This window comes from Erithacus rubecula (genome assembly GCF_903797595.1).
Source record: "Erithacus rubecula genome assembly, chromosome: 5".
Taxonomy (NCBI): Eukaryota; Metazoa; Chordata; class Aves; order Passeriformes; family Muscicapidae; genus Erithacus; species Erithacus rubecula.
The window spans coordinates 61,482,626-61,502,658 of record NC_136687.1 but is presented as its reverse complement, the minus strand read 5'-3'; the positions used below and the strand labels follow the sequence as shown (position 1 = coordinate 61,502,658).

Genomic DNA, 20,033 nt, shown 5'->3' with positions numbered 1-20,033 from the left:
CAGGTATTTTCAACCTGCAAGCAGAATCCAACTTTGTATGAATGGGTTCTAAACAGTGAGATCTGGATCTGCAAGTGATTCTGTGAGACAGAGCCACCGATACTCTTCTTGTTGTACCTTTGTGTATGTGTGTTAGCGTGACATTCTGGCATTTAGTTATGCTTGTTGCAGGGTGTCTTTGACTTCTGAAGACTGGACAACTAGAATTTTTTTATGGTGTTGTTGAGGAGATGAAACTAGTGGAAGAAGTCCTTACGGCATTTCTATTTCCACTTCTCTTCCCTTGGCGTAGTCTTACCTGTCAGCAGCCGTTCACAGTGCTGAAGCTTATACCTGCAGTTTCTTTTTCTTTCATGCTTGCAGGCATGGATCTCTTCTCCAATTGCACAGAGGAATGTAAAGCACTGGGCCACTCAGATCGGTGCTGGATGCCTTCCTTCGTTCCATCGGACGGACGCCAAGCTGCGGATTACCGCAGCAATCTGCACGTACCTGGCATGGACTCCGTTCCAGACACTGAAGTGTTTGAAACACCAGAAGCCCAGCCCGGGGCAGAAAGGTCCTTCTCCACCTTTGGCAAAGAGAAGGCCCTGCACAACAGTCTGGAGAGGAAGGAGTTCGATGGACTGCTGTCTAATACACGAGCGCCTTACAAACCACCGTATTTGAGTAAGTACCGCGCAAAGAGCTGTGCGAGCGCTCCCCTGGCAGGAACGAGAACGAGCTCTTTCTGCTCTTCATGCTAGGAAAAATACAGGCACAGTTTCAGGAATGGGATGGAAAATAGCTCCTCTTGGATTCAGGCACCATTGTCCAGTGCTTTTTTTAAAAAAAAAAAAATCTTGATTGTTTTTAGTGTGACATTGTCAACAGCAAAAGTGTCAGCTAATATTAGTTGCTCTGGGAGTTGCTCAGTTTTGTTTTCTGATACTGGATTGTTTTCAAAATTTTCTAGGGTAGATGCTTTAAACATTGACATTGCCAGGCTAATGTTTTCAAAGACTAGGTTTAATTCACAAAACAGTCCTAGGAACTTCTTTTTATAATTGAGAAGTATCTTGGGAATAAACAGACTGTATATTATTTTGAAGTAGCCTTTTACATAGTTTGGAAGGAAGAAGAGCCTTTGGTCTGATCATCTTTCAGCCTACATGGTACTGACTCTTGTCAGTGCTCCTCTGTGCCTTCTGTCTCATTTCAAAATCTTGCCTCTCTAGTCACCTTTTGACTATGGTTATGTGGCAGGAAAGAGCGTGATGGATCTCAAAAAGACCTTCATAATTCTTTTTGGAGTCTGAGCCAGCTGTAGAACCCTTGAATAGCACTTTGATCTAATATGTCTTTTCATTCTATTTGCTGCCTTCTGTGCTTTATTAGAGACTGTAATTTCCTTGGCTTCAAGAATTTATGATGTTTATCTCATCCAAATAAGCCAAAGACATTAACGCTGCAGTATCGATCCTTTTTTAAGGCAATAGAAGTCTTTTAGGACAGCAGATTGAGGGTGAAAGAGCAAAGAATCTCTCTGAATTGTATTAATTTAATTATTTTCCTAAAGCATTCAGTTGTTCTGAGCTTGGTGTGCTGGCAGTTCTGATATGTGAAGATCTTTGTCACAGATCATTCTCAGCACAGGCAACTCAGTTCTCCCTTCTTAATTGGCTGTCCTGGTATTTTCATTCATTTAGGAGAAGTCTTTTTATCACTTTACTCTTTAGATTCACTTTACTGACAACTTTAAATTTGACTACCAGTTCTGATATGTGAAAGCCATTCCTAAAAACCTGTCCTGACACAATCAGCCTATTTTGTGTGGGTTAAAATGTCATGTGCCCATCATCCAGTCATATTCTAAAGAGCAGTGTGAAATTTCAATACAGCCTAACAACTTTCAGTCTTTTCTGAACTTTTTTCCATCATTTTTTTCCTACAAAACATTCTTCAGCACTGAGGCACAATCCAGCAGTACTGATTTTGTCACTGACAGTTAAAAATTTAACTTTAGCTTGGTAGAATTTTAGGTGGTCTAACCACTGCTGGGTTCTGGTGCAGTCAGGATGTTGCAATGATGGTTGTTATCTGGTGACACCACAATGACAGTTCTGTTCTGATTTGTTCTAGGCCTGGGAGCTTTATTTCAAATAGCAATGGCATCCTTGTTTTACTGATAGTTTAGGAATTTTAAATTTTGTTACTCTAACATAAGTAGTTTTGTTGAACAATGTCTTTACATAGAGACACTGATCTACATTTTGCATTTTTCTGGTACAAGGGCATAAACAATTGGAATTAAAATATCAGAAGTAACCAATATAAATGAGTGTTATTACATAATCCACACTTGAGAATCCAGATTTAATTTTGCTTTTATTCCTTGAACCTCAAAGCTAAAATTTCTACAAAACAAGAGTAATGCTTTTCTAGTTTATTTCCCCTTATTTGTTTTTTATTTGTTTGTTTGTTTTTGGAGCTTTTGTTTCTTGGTCTTTTAGATTACAATTGTATAGCAAAGAACAGGAACAACAAAAAGAAAGTGAGCACTACTTGTAGAAATGAATAAATAATTTATTAATAATAATGTATTAAATGAATACAGCAACAAAAAAATATAAGAGGAAGTTGATTTAGGAAGAAACCTTAGTTGATTCACTGGGTAATTGGAATTAAAAATACAATTAAGTTCAACTTCTTAACACAGAAGACCATGTCAAAATCAGTTTGTCAGCAGAATGACTTTTTAAAAGAAATAATTTAAATGCATGAACCAGAACCCTCATATATTAAGCACAACCACAGTATAAAAAGTTGAAGCATGTATGAAAATGGCTTCATGAAAAATGACTCGCAAAGAATAAAAAGTGTATTGCAGAATGCAAAAACTATTTGAATTTAATTGGTGCCTGAAAAAAATAAAGATTATAAACCAAACGATCAGAAAAGAGCAGAAATTCTGGCTAGTGACTTTTAGGGTAGTCATCAGTGAATATAAAAGGGATATCTTAGAGCAAATAGCCAAAGGCATTCAAACAATATGGACAGCTTCAAGATATCAGGTGTAGTAAGCTAGGAGAGAATTGGTGAGTCCCTTGATTGCAGCTGGTGAGGACAGGGAAGAGGCAGAGATTCTGAACTGGTTTTTGCATTTGTGTTTACCCAAGGAGGGACAGAGAAAGGCAGGGGAATCTAAGAAGGCACCCATCCACTGTAACCATTTTAAATAAATGTGTGGAAAAGGGAAGAGGATGTTGTTGAAACAATTGACTAAAAGAAATAGGAAGGAGTCAGTGGATATGTGTTTCTCTAATTTTTGGCTTCTAACAAGAACTAGTAACCAAAGAATGTCAGACTTGTGTATATCACTTAAAAATGTACTAGAAAACATTGTTAATTAGGGACCAGTGAGAAGCCTCAGCATAGGACATGCATTTCTAATTTAGGGGTTTTAAGAACAAGGTAGCTGGCATCTGACTAGGAAACAAATACAGAAAGATTGTCAATCTATTAGAATTTTGATAGAGTGAGTGAGAATTAATCAATAGGGTGTATTTGAACTGTCAAAAAAACCCTTTAGCACAGCTTCTGTGTAGCAGAAGAAGCTCCTAAAGTAATCAAGTCATAGGGCAAAGCATCACCAGACTCTGTGCCTGAGAGGAAAAAACCATGAGGATAAATGGAACACTTCAAGCACAGTCAGAGTTCCCCAAGCATTTATGCAAAAATTCATGGAGTTAAAAAAAAAAAAAAAAATTTATTATCTAGAAGCAGCGATCAGAAGAAGGGGGCAGCACACTGGGGCAGCTGAGGAATTCCCTCCCTGGAGCTGTGCCCTTGGCCAGTGGCTCCAAAGGTGGCTGGTAGCTCCAGGTGGAGCTTTCATGGTGCCACAGGAATGTGTCTGCTCTGGGATTCCTGCACTGCATTCAGTGCAGCACCTTAGAAAAGGTAAATGAAGAAGGTGATGCATATTAACATGAGAAATTCTAATTCATCCTGAGAAAAAAAGGATGGGGAATAATTCCCTGAGAAGTTTCCCACCATGCACAAAGCCAGCAAGAAGGAAATAAAATAGCAGTTTGCAAAAAGGAATTGAATTGAAAATACACCAAAAAAGTGCTACAAAACCCCTACACTGATCATGTCACTGTGTTCCTCTAGACAGTCTATTCATTCCATAGAAACACATGGCATAGCAGCAACAATACTGAAAATAACTCTGTGCAAAGTCATATCAAAAGCTCAGTGCTAATTAATGTAGACAAGCTGTGGTAGGGATGGGAAGTGAAGGAGGCTGGATGAGAAGTGAGGAAGTAAACTGTGTGCTTTTGTTTGCTGGGCTCAGCAGCAAGGGAGCAGCAAAACAAGTGCAGGGCAACAGGGGCACAGAGTGATCAGATCACACACATTTGATAAAATGATACCAATTTGATATAAATTGCAGTAACCTGCTGAACTTGAGCAGCATGGTTGAAAGTGAAGCCTCACTACAGTGGGGTTTTGGGTGTTTGGCTCTTTGTGGTTGGAGGTTTAGATCATTGCTTGGCTAAGTGAAAGCAGAAGCTATATTACAGATTGTTATGTAATATATATATATATCTCTTACCTGGCAGAGTTTTTGTTCCATCATCAAATTTTCATCTTGCTGGTCTAAGTCATTGGACTTACTCATACATCAATTTTTACATAAACATGCTTATTCTCTGTATCACTCTGAACAAAATGTAAGTGGATTTCTAATGCTTAAATAATATCTTTTGTAGAATATATTTATTTTTTATGTAATTGCTATGAGTACAAATTATGAAGTTGTGATGGGATCAGTAAATTGTAGGATTTTTTAAAAATAGTTTTCTCATAGTTTTTCTCATTCTCATAGAATCTCCAGGATTCTACCTAGCTTACATGTTATTCTTACTGTATAACTAACACTTATTAATTGTTATTCATCCATGTGGTTTGAACACTGCATTTCTGCAGACAGACAGTTAAGGAATTTTCCTAAAGACCTGAATATTCATAAAACATGAAAGAAATTCTGAACCTGACTGGACAAAATAAAATAAGTGAAACAACACTGGTGAGGAAAATAAAATGTAGCTTTTAAAGAATTCCCATGCTTTCAATTCTAACAATTTCTGGTTCATTTTTCCTTCAGTGGGGGTTATATTAGCCATTACTTTATAAATAATATTACTATAGTTACCAAAACTAAGTATTCAAACTCTATTGGACCAGATTCTGTAGGATATACAACAGAATCTATCTTCAGAGACTATTTTCACAATGAATACCTGGTCAATCTGATTCTGCTCTATTTTTAATACTTTGAACTAAGTCCTGAGATTGTAACAATGGAAACTGCACCATTAAATCTACCTCAGGAGTATGTTGGTCTGTAATTAATAGCTGTCATTTTTTAAAAATATAATTTGGGTTCACTCTAGATGGGCAATAATTTTATAATGCTTTAGAGCTTTCCTGAAGTTTCATACCAACATCAGCATAATTTTTAGAATACTTTTTCTTCCTATTAAAAGTTTAGAATTTTTTCAATATGCAAAACTAGTCAAAAATTGCCATAACACCTGAACTTTCTATACAGAAATGCTTTTTTTGCTCTAAAAAAATTACTTTGGCAATGCTTAACCTACTTTGAAAGCACGTTAAAATAAACTACATAAGGGCACAATTTCCTGCATGAGATAACAGTGTTTATACTGGGAGATGTTCTGGAATAATAATTGTGTTCTGAAGTTGTGTTCTGAAGTAGCCCCCTAGTTAGCTCTGCAACATTTTCTACATACACTCAATCATATTCATCCTCACTGATGAAATGGTGTAATTATCATGGAAAGTACTGCCAGCACCATCAACAGATTTTATGTTTGAATCAGGATTTTATCATGTTAGGTAGGATGTAGAGGATAAAAAAAATCTGCTGTCTTACCCAAAGAGCTGGTGTCTAAGCAGGGTGAATTGGAAAGGGGTAAAGAATCCCTTTCTTTGGACATTTTGATTTGTGTGGCATGGTTTCTAAACATCAGCACTCCCTTTGATAGGTGCACATAGTTCTGGGCTTGCAGAGTCAGAGGGTTTGGATGAGACTTATTAGAGCCATCCAAAGAAATTAAATTTAACTTTGGCCTCATCCCATTCCTGTGATTCTTTCCCTGGGCTGCCACTGGCTCCCTTTGCAGCAGAGATTCTCCAGGGAGGTCTGAACATGATTTTGTCACAGCACATTCCCTGTATTTCTGTACATGTGAAATATGATGGTTTCATTCTACAAAATGATCAAGTCAAGTTTGTTTACAAATGAAATGGAAAAGTTTTCAAAAGCCTTTCAACAGCTCCATGTTTAAGAATTGGACCATTAATTTATTTAAAATAATCCACCACAGAGCTGACACAAAGCACAGTTGTAAAAACTTAGAGTCATTATCCACATCCCTGAATTAGATTAGAATAAATGACCTAGAGGAGAAAAATGTTTGTGTATTTATACCAGGACAAGAAGTGCCTCACAATCCTTTGATTGTTTTTCAAAGGAATAAAAAAGTGCATGTAAATATTTATTGTGTATTTTGATCTAGTTAGGATCATAAAGGCCCAATTCTGTATGCCAGGATTTGTAACACAACATTTTCTGCTGATGTTTAACATAAATATTTGAAAAGATATTTTAAGCAAGAAGTCTTCACTGTCTTGAAACAACTTTCAAAAAAAAAGACAAAGAAATTACATTTTGGTACAGTCAGTATGATGGAAGAAGAATTTTCTTTAATTTTTTATTTGTAAATTAATCTCATTTCTGGAAATTATTTGGGTAGTTTTATCACAGCTGTGGTGGACATAATAGTGTTCCATTTACATAAACATCAATAACAGCTTTTTTTGAATGGGACACTTCATTATTTTTTTAAATGAAGCCTGCCTGTATTTTTGCTTTTAAATTTAGCCTACATGATTTCTAATACAAATCAGGTATAAATTTGTGAGCTGTCTAATCCCTTCATCAATAGTTTTTTAATTCAATTTGTCATTTTCACACACACTTGGGAGTAAAAAGGTGCAGAAATAAAACCAAAGAAATTAGCACCAATAATTTTCATGTACATACTACAGCTCTTGGTCTAAGAAGAAAACATTACATGAATAAACAATTTATATGTGCACAAAGAGTTGTTCCTTGGTGAATAGAACAGTTTTGTGGTTAAAAGAACATTAAAACTATGTGGATATCTTTCATATCCTGATTTATACTCAGGGATTTGTTTGCACTGCCTCAAGTTTGCCACTTCAGATGATACATTATCTCTGTTAGGTAAATAAATCTTACAAAAAAAACCCCTACACTTGAAATAAAACTTAAGCATGTGTGCTAATTAAAACGTAATTGAGGGAGAGCAAGACTGATGTGTTCTTACCCATAATATTCTTTATGATCTTGGAGAAGCCACTTCTGATGATTCCACTGCTCAGTGTTTGTGGCATAGCTTCTGAAAGGTATTTTTATCTTACATTCATGGTTTGCATTCTTCTTCAAAATGTATTCCTCTTTCAGCTCCTGCTCAAGAGGGACATTATTGCAGCAATAGAAAGGAGATGGATAGTTCAGAAAGCCAAATTAGAAAGGAATATATAAACATGTGAAGATAACTTGGCTGTAACCCAAAAAAAGTCTATAAATTACAATATTTTAATCAGATTTTATGGAAATAATGAATATGAGAAAGTGAAATAAGCATTCTTCTTTTAATTTTAAAGCACAGGTGATAGCTCTTAAATACTATTTGCTTCAATCTGTTTGTGTAACTGTGGTCTTGGACAAAGTTAACAGTACCCAGCACTGTACAAAATACTGATTAAAAATCGTGCTGCCTTTAAATTTACATAATATCTTTTATCTCAGATGACTCTAGAGCTATTTCCAGCTAGAGTGTAGGAAAATAATTTTAAAAGTTTTTAAAAATTAATAAGTTTTATTTGAAAGAAATTATACTTTAATTAGTCTTAAAAATACAGAATTTCAACTGCTTCTTTTCCTCTGATGGCTGTAAAATCTGTTTTTTGCCAGTTCTGACTGGAATGCAGAGAAGTCTCCTGTATCTTAGCTATCTCAGACTGGTGCTATATTTATTCATTTAGGTCAATTTTGGCAGTGCTTATGTGTGCTGTGCATATACCATCTGTGGAGATTTTTCTGTTTAAATTATGGGACACCATTTTCTCTGTTCCTACCAGTGGAGTGTATGAAGAAGACCAAAAACCCAGCAGAAAGATTGCTTCAAACTTCAGAGTAATTTTTAAGATTAATTCCAAGATGCCTCTTGACCCATAAATGTAAATCCTATGACAAAAGTGCTTTAGCCACTGAGGGACATGAGTCTCTCTGGGAAGCATGGAGATGTTTGCAGCTAAAATTTTCAAAGGCACTGAAGTTATTTATTTTTGATAGGCAAAATTCTATTCATTATGAATGCATGCTGTTCTGAGACCTCCTCAGTGTGACAGTCAGGAGCTGGAGGATTGAATGTGTGCCTGATCCTGGGTGTGTGTGCAGCAAATCTTTTCCTCTCTGTGTGCCCCTGCCCCAGGAACCCCTTGCCTGCAGAGCACAGCCAGTTATTCTTGCCCTGGCTCTTTTGCTGTACACAACTGTGATTTTCCATGGTCATTTCCACTGCTTTCATTTTAGAGGGTTTCCTTCCCTTTTTCTTACTTTTTCTTGCCTTGACCAAGTGGAAAAAAAAAACAAATTAAAGAAATGTAGCAAATAGCCAGTAGGATGGGGAAGTGCATCTGTTTATCACGTTTGGACAAGCACTCTGTGGGGATCAGTGCTGCTGTTTGTTTGGCAAGCCTGTAAACAGCTTTATTTGTGCATTAACCACTGAGAATCCACATTTCCATGCTAGTAGTCTGATGACTGCTGCTGGGAAGTAGCTGTGAATATATTTGTTTTAGAAACATAGTATGGTGAAGTCAGAAAAGTGAAAAATTAGGTGTGGGGTACCTTTTTGGAGGCAAGGTAGGAGATGCAATAGGAATGTAATTTTAAACTTCAATACCTAACAAGATGTTGGAAGAACTAAATATTATGTGAATTCACTGAAAATCCAATCTCTTATGAAGTAGTTTGATTTCTTTCTTTGTTAGGATAATGATTTTATTGGTTGAAGAAAATACAGTGGACATGGAGAAGCAAATTTTCAGAATTTGGTTCTTCAGTTCTGTCTGAAAATCACATGCTTGTATGAGTTGCTGAGTAAATTTGCTATTTTGCATACACATGAAGCTATTCCATATGTGTAAAGGGCATTATTTTGCATGACATTTTTACAGATCATCAGAAATAATGTGGGTAAGAAAGGAAAAATAAAGGATGTGGAGTAGATCTCCCAAAGAATTACAGGATGACAGACTCCTGTTTTTGCAAGTGAGCTGAGTCTTCTGACTTTATCTTTTTCACCTTCAGCATCACGACTGCATTCAGCCTTGGAGAAAGATCCATTATGAAACTGCTTGAATGCAACCTTTCTTTATTCATAAGGAATTTTATAGATGCTGATATTGTGAATTCATCTTTTGTCAGAGTCAAATTCTGTCACTTTGTGACTTTTTTAGTTGACTGTTTGGGCTTTAATTTAACATCCATCTCTGCTCAATTGGAATTTAGGTGACAATTGAATGGAGCTGCACGCAGCTGTGAGTATTGATAGGAACTGAGATCTGAAAAAGGTTCCACCTTACAAATGAGATGCAGTAATAACATTTTTTCTGCTCCACTTGAGATAAAGGACTCTGTGCTTTGTACTTCCACGCTTCCTTATGGCAACTGTAATGAATTAAACAGGATCCTTTCCACCACTGGAATGCCATGGTCTGTGCTCTCACACTCTCTGGCCTGCCTTTAGCCCATGTCAAACAGCTTTTTTTTTTTCCCTAAAAAATTTGGGACATGGAGCCAGGAACCACTCCTGAAAGCAGATTGAATATATTCACATGCTGTGGCTCACTTAGATTGCTTGATATGGCTGAGGAATTTTAATAATGTGGGTATAAATCATTCCATTCTGCTAGTCTTCAGTGACAAAGAGCAGTGATGGGCAAACTTCATTTATGGATAGAAAGAAGCCAATATGTGATTTTGAAAAAGAGAAGTTTTGAAAGGCTTGTGAGAAGCCTTTGATACATTTAAGTGTGTTTTCTTGGTAAACTGGGAAAGACTCCCTGAAATCAGTGTGTGCTGCTCATGACAAGCAGTGTGCTTTAGTAACAGAAAATAAAACATTCAGAAAAAAAGTGGGAACATACCTGTCAGGTCCTAATGCCAGCTAATCCCTGCTAGGAAAGGGGAGCATTGGAAAAACCATCATGGCAAAGATAAATTGGGTAGGAATTCCTAGTGTGATGCTGATGTAATGCTGTAATGCATGTTACCTCATGTAAGAACAAGTAAATTTAATTATTTCAGGCCAAATCCTGCATGAATAATTTAGGCACCTCTGAAGGCCACCAAATGGTGATCCACATGTCTGCTTCTCCCTTGAATCCATAGGGAACTGAGGCACTTATGAGCAATTTAGGAGGAATGGTTCATATCCCTCCTCTTCTCCCCAGGGCTCTGAAAATTTTAAGTCACGTTGCAGCTGGCCTTTAGTGTGATCTGCATTGGTTCAGCCTCAAACTGAAATGTTCACTTTCAACTGAAAGGAATGTGTACTGCCGATTTTGTAAAAATGGGATAAAAATGGTGAATTTTGAAAAACTAAATAGAGAAACAGAGAGAGAAAAGAAGATTGAGGAGAAGAAATTACTATTGCATGCCCATAAGGAATTTTTATTAAAAAAAATAATTAAAGAAAGGAATCAAATGCAATTTTTACTAAGCATGATACTAAAATTATTAGCTTATAATGGACTGCAAAAAATGTGAATCTGGTAATACAACATGTATGCAATTAGAGTAAGTTGTTGACAGAGAATTTGGAAATATTCTTAGGGAATGTACACTGTGCTGTAAGTTTCACATACATCAGGAGTAATTTGGGAGTTATTTAATAGGCCTTAATACAGTACCTAATTATAAGAACTCTTGCAAAATTAAATATTCCGTGGCTCTCTGACTAAAATGGTGATGTCATGTATTATCTTTAGTGTTTTCAGGTAGATAATATGGTTATACTAGTAGAGAAAGAAAAAGAAGCTTTATTCCCACTGTATCTTGTGGAAAAATGGTCTTTTGTGTTTTAATGGTACATTATTGAATACAGCTTAGTACTTTTCTCTGCTGAGTTGTATTAACTAAAAAGCATTGTTTCAGTAGTAAATAATCAGAACCAGAGATAAATCAAATCTGACATCTCCTGTGCCACTGGGCTGTTGCTGGGGGTGGAAAAGGAAATTCTCTGCATTTAGAACAGAAAATCAAATGCACATAAAAGTATCTTGTGTGCAGCAGAACATTGATGACAAAATCCAGGGCTTGATTCAAAAGTCAATCCTTCTTAGTCATGTGCTTGATGTAAAGCACATGTTGATTAAGGTCACTGCTTAAATGAACTGAGAATTGGGTAGTTGTTCTTACTGAAAATCTTTTTTTTTTTCTTTTTTTTTTCTTTTTTTTTTTTTTCCAGAGGATTAGCTAAGTCCAGGTAGCATATAAATCTCAGAGCACCCATTAGCACCAGAGAAATATTATTTCAGTGGCTGTCATGATGTGTCAGCATTTGTATCAGGCATCTCACTTGCCATATGAGAATAGTTGCATATTCCAATCATCAAGAATATCTAAATACCTTTTAAGCAGGTATTTTCCAATCTCAAAATAAAGCTAAAAGAAGTGGCAATGTGTATAGGTCAGCAATTCTGTATTTTATTTTTTTTTTCCAAGAATTAATGGTCTCAAACATGATGTTCAGATTTAAAAAGTGGCAGTTTTATACCAAAGTACAAAGGACAAACCTTTCACCCCCTTTGCCTGGAGTAGGTTTTGTCATGTATTTATATATAAAACCTATTTGTCAGGTTTGCTGCATTATGGTCAGTGCAGTATCCAGCACTGTCAAATCCTGGCATGGCTGGGAATCCTTCTTTCTTGAACTGATTTAAATGAATATAGACATGGAAATGTATGCACTTAATGAAAGGAGAAAGAAAAGCACAATATATGTGGTTGCATAGTTTTCTGTATATAAAAAATGGGGTTTTTGCATAATCCTATTTGTTCCAGAAGTAAAGATATACTCTCAAAGGAAAGAAAGATTTTAATGGCCTGTGGAGATAATTTATTTAGCTAAAATCAAGAAAACTTTCAGTGCAGCAATAAAAACTTCTGCATTTTGGCCTACTCTAATTTATTCACAGCCTGAAGACCCAATGCTCACAATTTTCTTGTTTCACATGAAATCTGGGTAATTGTACCCATCAGTCCAGATGCTGTTATTTTATTTTAGAAATTACATCTATATCTTGGATTTTGCAGATGCCAGGAGGAACATTTCAGCCACACTGAAGGCCATATTGTTATCAGGGGCAAATTCTACCCTGGGGCAACTGACAGGGAACTTCTCCTGCCTTGGAACATGCCAGAATTGGACAGGCAGAATGTGGTGTCATTCTCACCTGGCACCTTTAGTGGCCTTCAGAGCCCTTCAGACACACTCCTAAAGCACACAGTGACCACCACAGCCAACAGGCTCACTGACATTAGGGGAGAATCAATCTTATTAAATTATTTATCTATATTTACAAGTACAAAAGTAAGTATGCTCCGTCTCCCTCTATTTTCTCCCAACTATTTCATATCATGCATACTCAAAAACCCACATTAATTGTGTAAAATGTAACATGGGCATCTGGAATTCAAGGTGTTTTATCCAAGAGTTCTCTACAGAATATATAAATTTGAAGAACAAAATCTCTTCACTAAAACCTTGAAAGAAAAGGAAAAAAAAATCCCCTTAAACTAATTCATAAGGAAAAGATACATGAGTAAAATGTTATTTCTATATTTATGTACCAAAGTTTATTGGCCTGGACAAGACACTCTCTTTTTATAATGCCACTAATGGAATGTTCATAAAAGATTATTAGCAATGCTTTAGCAAACTTCTTTAAGTAGCAGATAATTTTTTTAAAGAAAAAAAAAAAATACTTTATGGATTGCAACATCTACTGAATTGACCCTTGCAGTGACTGGAATGCTTTTTTATCCACAGAACATGGGTGGCAGCAGAATAATCCCCATCCTACATCCCCCAGCCCCAGCCCCAGCCGTGTGTCTCACCCTTTGCCTGGATGCACCACTACGAAGGGTGAGGGAGCTATGGCAGTTTACTCTGCATTCCCATTTCCTCTTTCCAAAACAAACATAGCTGCTGATGTCTGAACTGGAGCTCCAGGCCAAGTGGAACAGCCAGGTTATTTCTGATAGAACACATTCTACCTCTGCTTAGGTCTTGTTCTCACTCACTTGGGCTGAGTTAGAGCAGCAATGCTGAACTTGCTGGGTTGGTCACTAAAATTATCATTTTCTGGCTCTGGACTTAGTGAAGAGCCATGTTTCATATGCTACAGTTGACATGTAGACTGTAAGGCAAACCACTAAAATGTAAAGGACAGTTAAAATTAACAATGCAAATTTAAATCCAACCTTGCTGTAATGCATATGGAGTTAATTAACTCCTTTTTGAATTATTGCTCACTGCAAGTGAAGCCAGAATAGCTGGGCTGTTTCTGAGTGAAATGCAGGAAGTTACAGCATCCTGTGTTCCTTCATCATCTGCTGTGCCCTGTGGGGAAGGCTTGATGAGGCACACAGTTTGTACAGGGACAGTGAGCTGAGTGCCTGCACTCAAACCTGCATGTGAACACAAATACTGCTTGGGTATTTTCTGGACTTAAATTAAATAATGTAGATCCAAAACCAGATAAGAGTTTACATAGGGACTTCACCACTATAATGATGTTGCAGAGGGTTTTTGATTTAAAAGAAAAGGTTTTAGGTCACCTTTCTTCTAAGTGAAGGGGGATCAGGAGTATATCTGTAACAGCAACAGCATGGCTGGTATTTGATATTCTTTGGAAAATTTATTGTCTAGCAGTTCCTTTGAATCTTTGCTGTTGGCACTTCTGGGGGGGCTCAGCAGTTGTTTTGTTAAGAGCAGAAGTAATGCTGCAGGAGCTTGTGGAGCTCCTAAATATAGTCCAGAGGGAAAGTGACAATAGTTATAAATGTGTATGTAGGATGTGTTTCCTTTAGCTGCTTGGGTTGCCAGCTGTGGAGGGAAGCACTGGGCCCTTCCTCTGTCCCTGTTAGATTAGCTGCCACTGCTAAGCAGGAGCAAAATTTGTTTTGGAGAGTTTGAAGGTGTTCCAAGAACAGGCAATCCCTTCTAGGCTTTTCCTTAAGAGCAAATGCTCCTGCCTGTACTCAGAGTTATAAAGTAATGATCTGACATCGAGTTGGGATGCAATAGGATGATTTGCCACAGGATGAAAGGAAGATTTATTAAAGAGATAGGGCTTTACATAATTTTCTGTTCATTTCTGATCCATGAGCTAGGAAAAATTACTGCATACTTTACTTTCTCTTTCCTGTTTATTATGTTAGTGTTTTTCATTATTTTTTTCTGTTTAACTACAGCTTATGTCTTTACATGTCTTCTCTTATCAGCCTACACAGAATTAACTCACTGTGGATGGGGGGTTTATTAGGATGTATTGAGCAACAAATGAATCTTAATATGTTTTTGCTAGGTCATTTTATTTTATTTTATTTTATTTTATTTTATTTTATTTTATTTTATTTTATTTTATTTTATTTTATTTTATTTTATTTTATTTTATTTTATTTTATTTTATTTTATTCCACATAAACTTTATGCTTTAAGTACTCTTACTGTAATGCTCAAAATCTTTGTTGTTCCAGGAAGGATCGATACAGCACAAATCCTGTACCCTAAGAATTTTACTTGTTAATGCTTGTGAATCTTTAATCATCTTGTTCACCTCAAACAATATTAGAATATATGTGCAATTAGTATAATTACATTATCAGAATTATGAGACTGGTTTTTTATTAAAGCCTTTTTTCTGACTACCCATACTCACACAGACATGGAGCTTCCCTGTGCAGCAGTCTGAGAGTTCAGAGCAGGTGATAAAATAGGGATGAAAGAGAGAGCTGTGATCTCAGAGGAGATATTAGGCACCAGAAATTATGGTGTTCTTGTTCCAGCTCTTACACTGACTGTGATACTTCCATTTCTATAGCACTTGCCATCTCTGGATCTCAAAGTGGATTATAAAGAATAGTGATTTAAACCTTCCTGCACCTCTAGGAGATAGGTAAGCAATGTTATTCCCATTTTACAGATGGAGAAATTGTGATACAGAGAGGCTTAGTGTTGGTTTTTTAAAAGTTTATTTATGAACACACATGCATGCACACACACAGAACCAGATGTCAGAACTTTCATTGCTCTCTTTTTTTAAGTTGAGTCCATCCTCCTTTCCATTTAACCTCTCTGATTTATATTCCCCATCTGTAAAAAGACGGAAACTGGTGTAGACATGGAGGGATTTGCTTGCACATAAATTTCTGTGCAGAACCAGAAAAAAAGCCAGACAAACACGAAGCACAAAAGTTAACCTTTAAAATCCAATGCTTGCTCTGTGTTGACAGAGGATATTTTAAGATTTGGTACAATTTTTGTAGCTGCAGTAGTTCTGCAACTTAATGCATAATATTTAGTTACTGCTATAAAAGGGCTTGATTGTTTTGTAATATAAGCATGTTAACTGGAGATTAAAAAATTCAAAATGCATCAAATTACATGGCAAAAGGCCAGACACAGCCAGTAACTCAATCTCTGCATAATCTGAACGATGGTGCCACATCAGCAGCACCAAGGCACCGTGTCAGACAGGAGTGGGGCAGTGGTGCTGCATAAAAGCAGCAATTGCCCCCAGCTGCACCTCTGTTTATCTTTCTCCCAGCAAAGTCCTACTCTTTCTGTAGTGCAGCATGAGTTCCTCAGTGGCAGGCAGCAATCTAGACAGCTATGCCTAAATATTTAAAAGAGAACTGGAATTACGACTGAACTTAGGGAGAAAAAGTTTTAAAGATCCAATATAAGTCTTGTCATTTTTACTACTATTATTGGAATGATTCTTTCTTGTAATATTAAAAAATACCTTAAAAGATATCTAGATATTGGATTAATCTGATCATGTACTGCATCAAAACCTCACGAAGGTTCTGATTTTATTATTCTTAAAAACACTGTTGAAAAACATCTTGCAGAAGCTTTTAAAAATTCTTTCTAATTCTGCTACTACTTTGCTACAGAACTGAAACACTGAAAACCTCATCTATAAGATGTTTTAATTTTAACAAAACATCTGGCAATTTTCTGTACGTTGAGCAGATAGCTTATACAGAAATGCTTTTCACATTTTTCTGTGTGTACCTGTAGCATAGGCAGGCTAGATTAGAAAAAACTTCATCATCCACATTAACACTTTCCTGTAAGTAATCTAACTTCCCTGTGATAGAGTTCCCAGATTACTGGTGAATATATATAGGAAATAAGTATGGCTAATGTGTATATTTCTGTTAAATGGAACGGAGACTGGATGTGTTTATGTGTCACCATGCAAGCATCAACCTGTACATGATTCAAAGATTCATTCAAAAGTTAAGATTCCTTTTTGTTTCAGTTGTAAAACTTCATGCAGAGAAGCAGGCTGAATTTCAGGTAGGGATTTAGTTGGTTTGGAGCTAGGGTAACACCTGATTTTGTCCCTACAAGCTTTACTTAATAATAATAACTGTGCTGATGCTAATTATAATACTTGAGAAGTGAGTTAGTTTGTTGTTGAAATGGAATTTAACCTGGGGTCTTCCTGAATGCTAGCACAAATAATTTGTTACTTCTGCTCCCAATTACAGTTAAATTAGCAGGTGTCTTGAGCTACTGCAGCTGGTGGATTGGGATATGGCTTTGCTAATGCATTGACCTTCTTCATCTGTGTAACATGAGTTAATTTTCAGCCTGACAGTAAATGCTGAAATTTGAATTGTAGCACTAATGCACCATTTTTTCATCTGTCAAACCAGACTGAAGGGTCACTTAGTGATGAGGATAATGGTTCACTTTGAAAGAGAAGGAAAACCAGCTTCTGAATTCTAGGGGGAATTCTAGATTTTGCTTCAAAAAAGAAGCTGAACTAAGGGAAAATTAGCCTGTGAAATTCCAGTAATACTTCACCTGTAAGTCTGAATAATTGCCTTATCCTTATAGTGATTCTGTACAGGCACATTGGAATATTTTCCATGACGAGTTAGACAGAATAATAAAACAGCCTATGAAATTTGGTATTCAGGCTATCAAGCCTCAAAAAGAGGTTTTCTCTGAAAAGTGAATCAACATTAAACTGTTTGCTATAATGGGAATTTCCAGCATCAGCTTGTGACAAGTTTTGATTGTTTCTCTACAACCTAAGAAATCCTAAACCTAAGAACTGTTGGAGACTGATTTTTTTTTTTTTTTTAATATATTTTTGTTCCTCTCAGAAGTGTCTTTCTTTCTTTCCTGCAGCACGGAAAAGGATATGCTAGTCACTTCTACAGGACTTACCTGAAGCAGCATGATTTGCACAAAAGAAAGTCGACCAACAAAAAGCATCAGCTTTCAACTTCATTATCTTGGCCATCCAGTTCTGTGTAACTGAAGGATTTGTGTGCTGTTGGAGACATCCTGGCCAACAATAGGACCTAATTGCTCTCAGCAGGCCTGAGAAATGAGTTGAAATGTGTAGAACTGTAGAAACTTCAGAGGCAACTGATCCTGCCTCTCTGATCAGTGTGTGCCTGTTTACAGCACTATATATCTTTCTCTCTCCAAAATGTCACTGAGCCCTTTAGATGTTTATATTCACCACAAAAAGCCAATCGTACAGATAAAAGAGATGTGCATTATAAATGCAATATCACTGTTTTAAACTTGACTGTTTTATATTATTTTTGTGTGATCAAGTGTTCCCCAAACTATTCCAACTTTACAAGAGAGATTGTGATCATGTTCTTTTCACCTGTGGGTCATAAAAATGTTGTTAATCTGAAGACCCACGAAATTATCAAAGACATTTCTGTAGTTTATACACCGTGTTGCAAAGTGTTTACTGTACTATTTCAAAGCTTCTAAATAAATATAAAATATATATATATATTATATTATATATAATTTTCCGAAAAATGTGGTACAACTTAGTTGATTTTTAAATGGATTCATACAGTCTACACCATACACTAAAGTGAGAAGATAATTCAGGGTTCCTAAGCTATCCTTGCTAAAAAGAAAAATTAAATAAACCTTTAATAGTACTTCCCCAAAAATTCGTATTTTGGTCGATCCTGTTTTTCTTGTTTAAAAAAAAAAAATTAAAAAAGAGAAGCTGTAAGCAACAACATTTTGTCTAAAAGAAGTTGTAAAGAATTTTCAATGCCAAAGATGCAGCTGTCAATATTACCCGAATGAGCGCTATGTACTATCAGAGGTATAAATCACTCTCCATTATTTTTGGTTATGTTTCTATGGTTTTTAATTTGGAATCACAAAATCTTTTATAAGGCTCTATAAATTCACCTGTATATGTTGTTAAAAAGAACACTGGGTGTCTGTACATTTTGCAATGTAAGATATAATGTAAGTGAAGTTAAGTATTTTAAGAAAATCATCCCAAGCTCATAAATATGTATACATACATACATAAATACATACACACACACACACAAACACCCACACATCTCTCTTTAACATAGTTTTGTGAAATGATACAAATATATTGCCTAAAAATATTTCTCTTGTGGCTAGGAATAGTTGTTGATAGAATTCAAATTACAAAGGCAAAGTATATGCCAGGCTCTTTTATCACAAAGGAGGTTTCCAATTAGGAACATGGCACATTCTCAGCAGACCCCTGTCCCATTGGAGTTAAAATGGTGTTGGCCACCATCTTTGTTGGGAAAAGGATTTAGCCCTTGCATATAATCTTTATGTTCTGTAATAATTCTGTGGTCTGAAACAGTATCTTAGAACGTTTCTTTTCTATGGAATATTGAAAAAAAGTAAAATTTCAAAGGTAAAGTTTAAAACTACTTTCATGTCCATGGAGTTTAAGTACCATTTACTAAATGTAAAAATCTAGTAAAACTTTTTCTTTTTTTTTTTTTTTGTGCTGTGATTTTTTTCCCCCCTCTGTACCTTAATACATCAAATAAGGAAAGCAAATGAGAGCACACCTTGTTGTCAGCCAATGCCTATCCAAATTCAAAACAATTCCTAATGAATATTCAATATTAAGTAAAACAAGAAAAAAATGTTTCATTTGTTGCAGTGGGAATTGGATCATGCCACTGTACAGGAATTCTGTTGTCCCCACCAATGCTGCCACGGGATGAATGTGTGAGAGGTCATAATAGAATTTGGGTTTCTTGTTTTTGTTTGTTGGTTCTGGGTTTTTTTGTTCTTTGTTTCTATTAGATAGGAGCATATGAATCAACTGTAGGAAAACCATCCTGCTGTGGATCCAAATACATACAGGGAATCCAACATTCCTGATCAAATTCCATGAGTTCTTTGCACACCTAGTGGACCATGCCCTGAAGTTGTTAATTTAATATTCCAAACAAAAAAATATGCTCATTAAGCACTTTAATGTGCACATCTAGCATGTTTGTGTAACAACATTTTTTTTCATGAGATCCTTTTAAAAATGTGTGTTACATAAAACCCAACCCCAAAATCCCCCAAACAACTTAAATGGCAATTGATTTGAGCACTACAACAGTGAAATGTTCCTCCTGCTGAAGGTACTTCTAGTTGCCTGCAGGCTTCATTTATTTATGAAGAAAAGCAGTGGAATTTGTGACAAATATTTCATTTAAAGGAGATTGTTAGATCCTTGTTTCTGCTTTTAAAGCAAGAAAGTCCTTGCCATTCTTAAACCTGTTTCTAAGAAACTTT

General features: G+C 36.1%; 1 protein-coding gene across 5 annotated transcripts in view; it reads left to right on the top strand.

Annotated features, from left to right (window-relative positions):
- PCDH10 (protocadherin 10) overlaps window positions 1-19,583 on the top strand; it is a 33,955-nt gene extending 14,372 nt beyond the window's left edge. The window contains exons 4-7 of one of the 5 annotated variants that reach the window (XM_079306690.1): window positions 364-669; window positions 13,221-13,316; window positions 15,277-15,351; window positions 17,607-19,583. In XM_079306690.1, coding sequence (XP_079162816.1) covers window positions 364-669; window positions 13,221-13,316; window positions 15,277-15,311 — 437 coding nt within the window. In that variant the 3' untranslated portion in view covers window positions 15,312-15,351; window positions 17,607-19,583. Of the gene's footprint in view, window positions 1-363; window positions 670-13,220; window positions 13,317-15,276; window positions 15,352-17,581 lie in introns of all 5 variants that reach the window. The other 4 variants (XM_079306691.1, XM_079306693.1, XM_079306692.1 and 1 more) reach the window with 4 other exon arrangements.
- The last annotated feature ends 450 nt before the right edge of the window (window positions 19,584-20,033 follow it).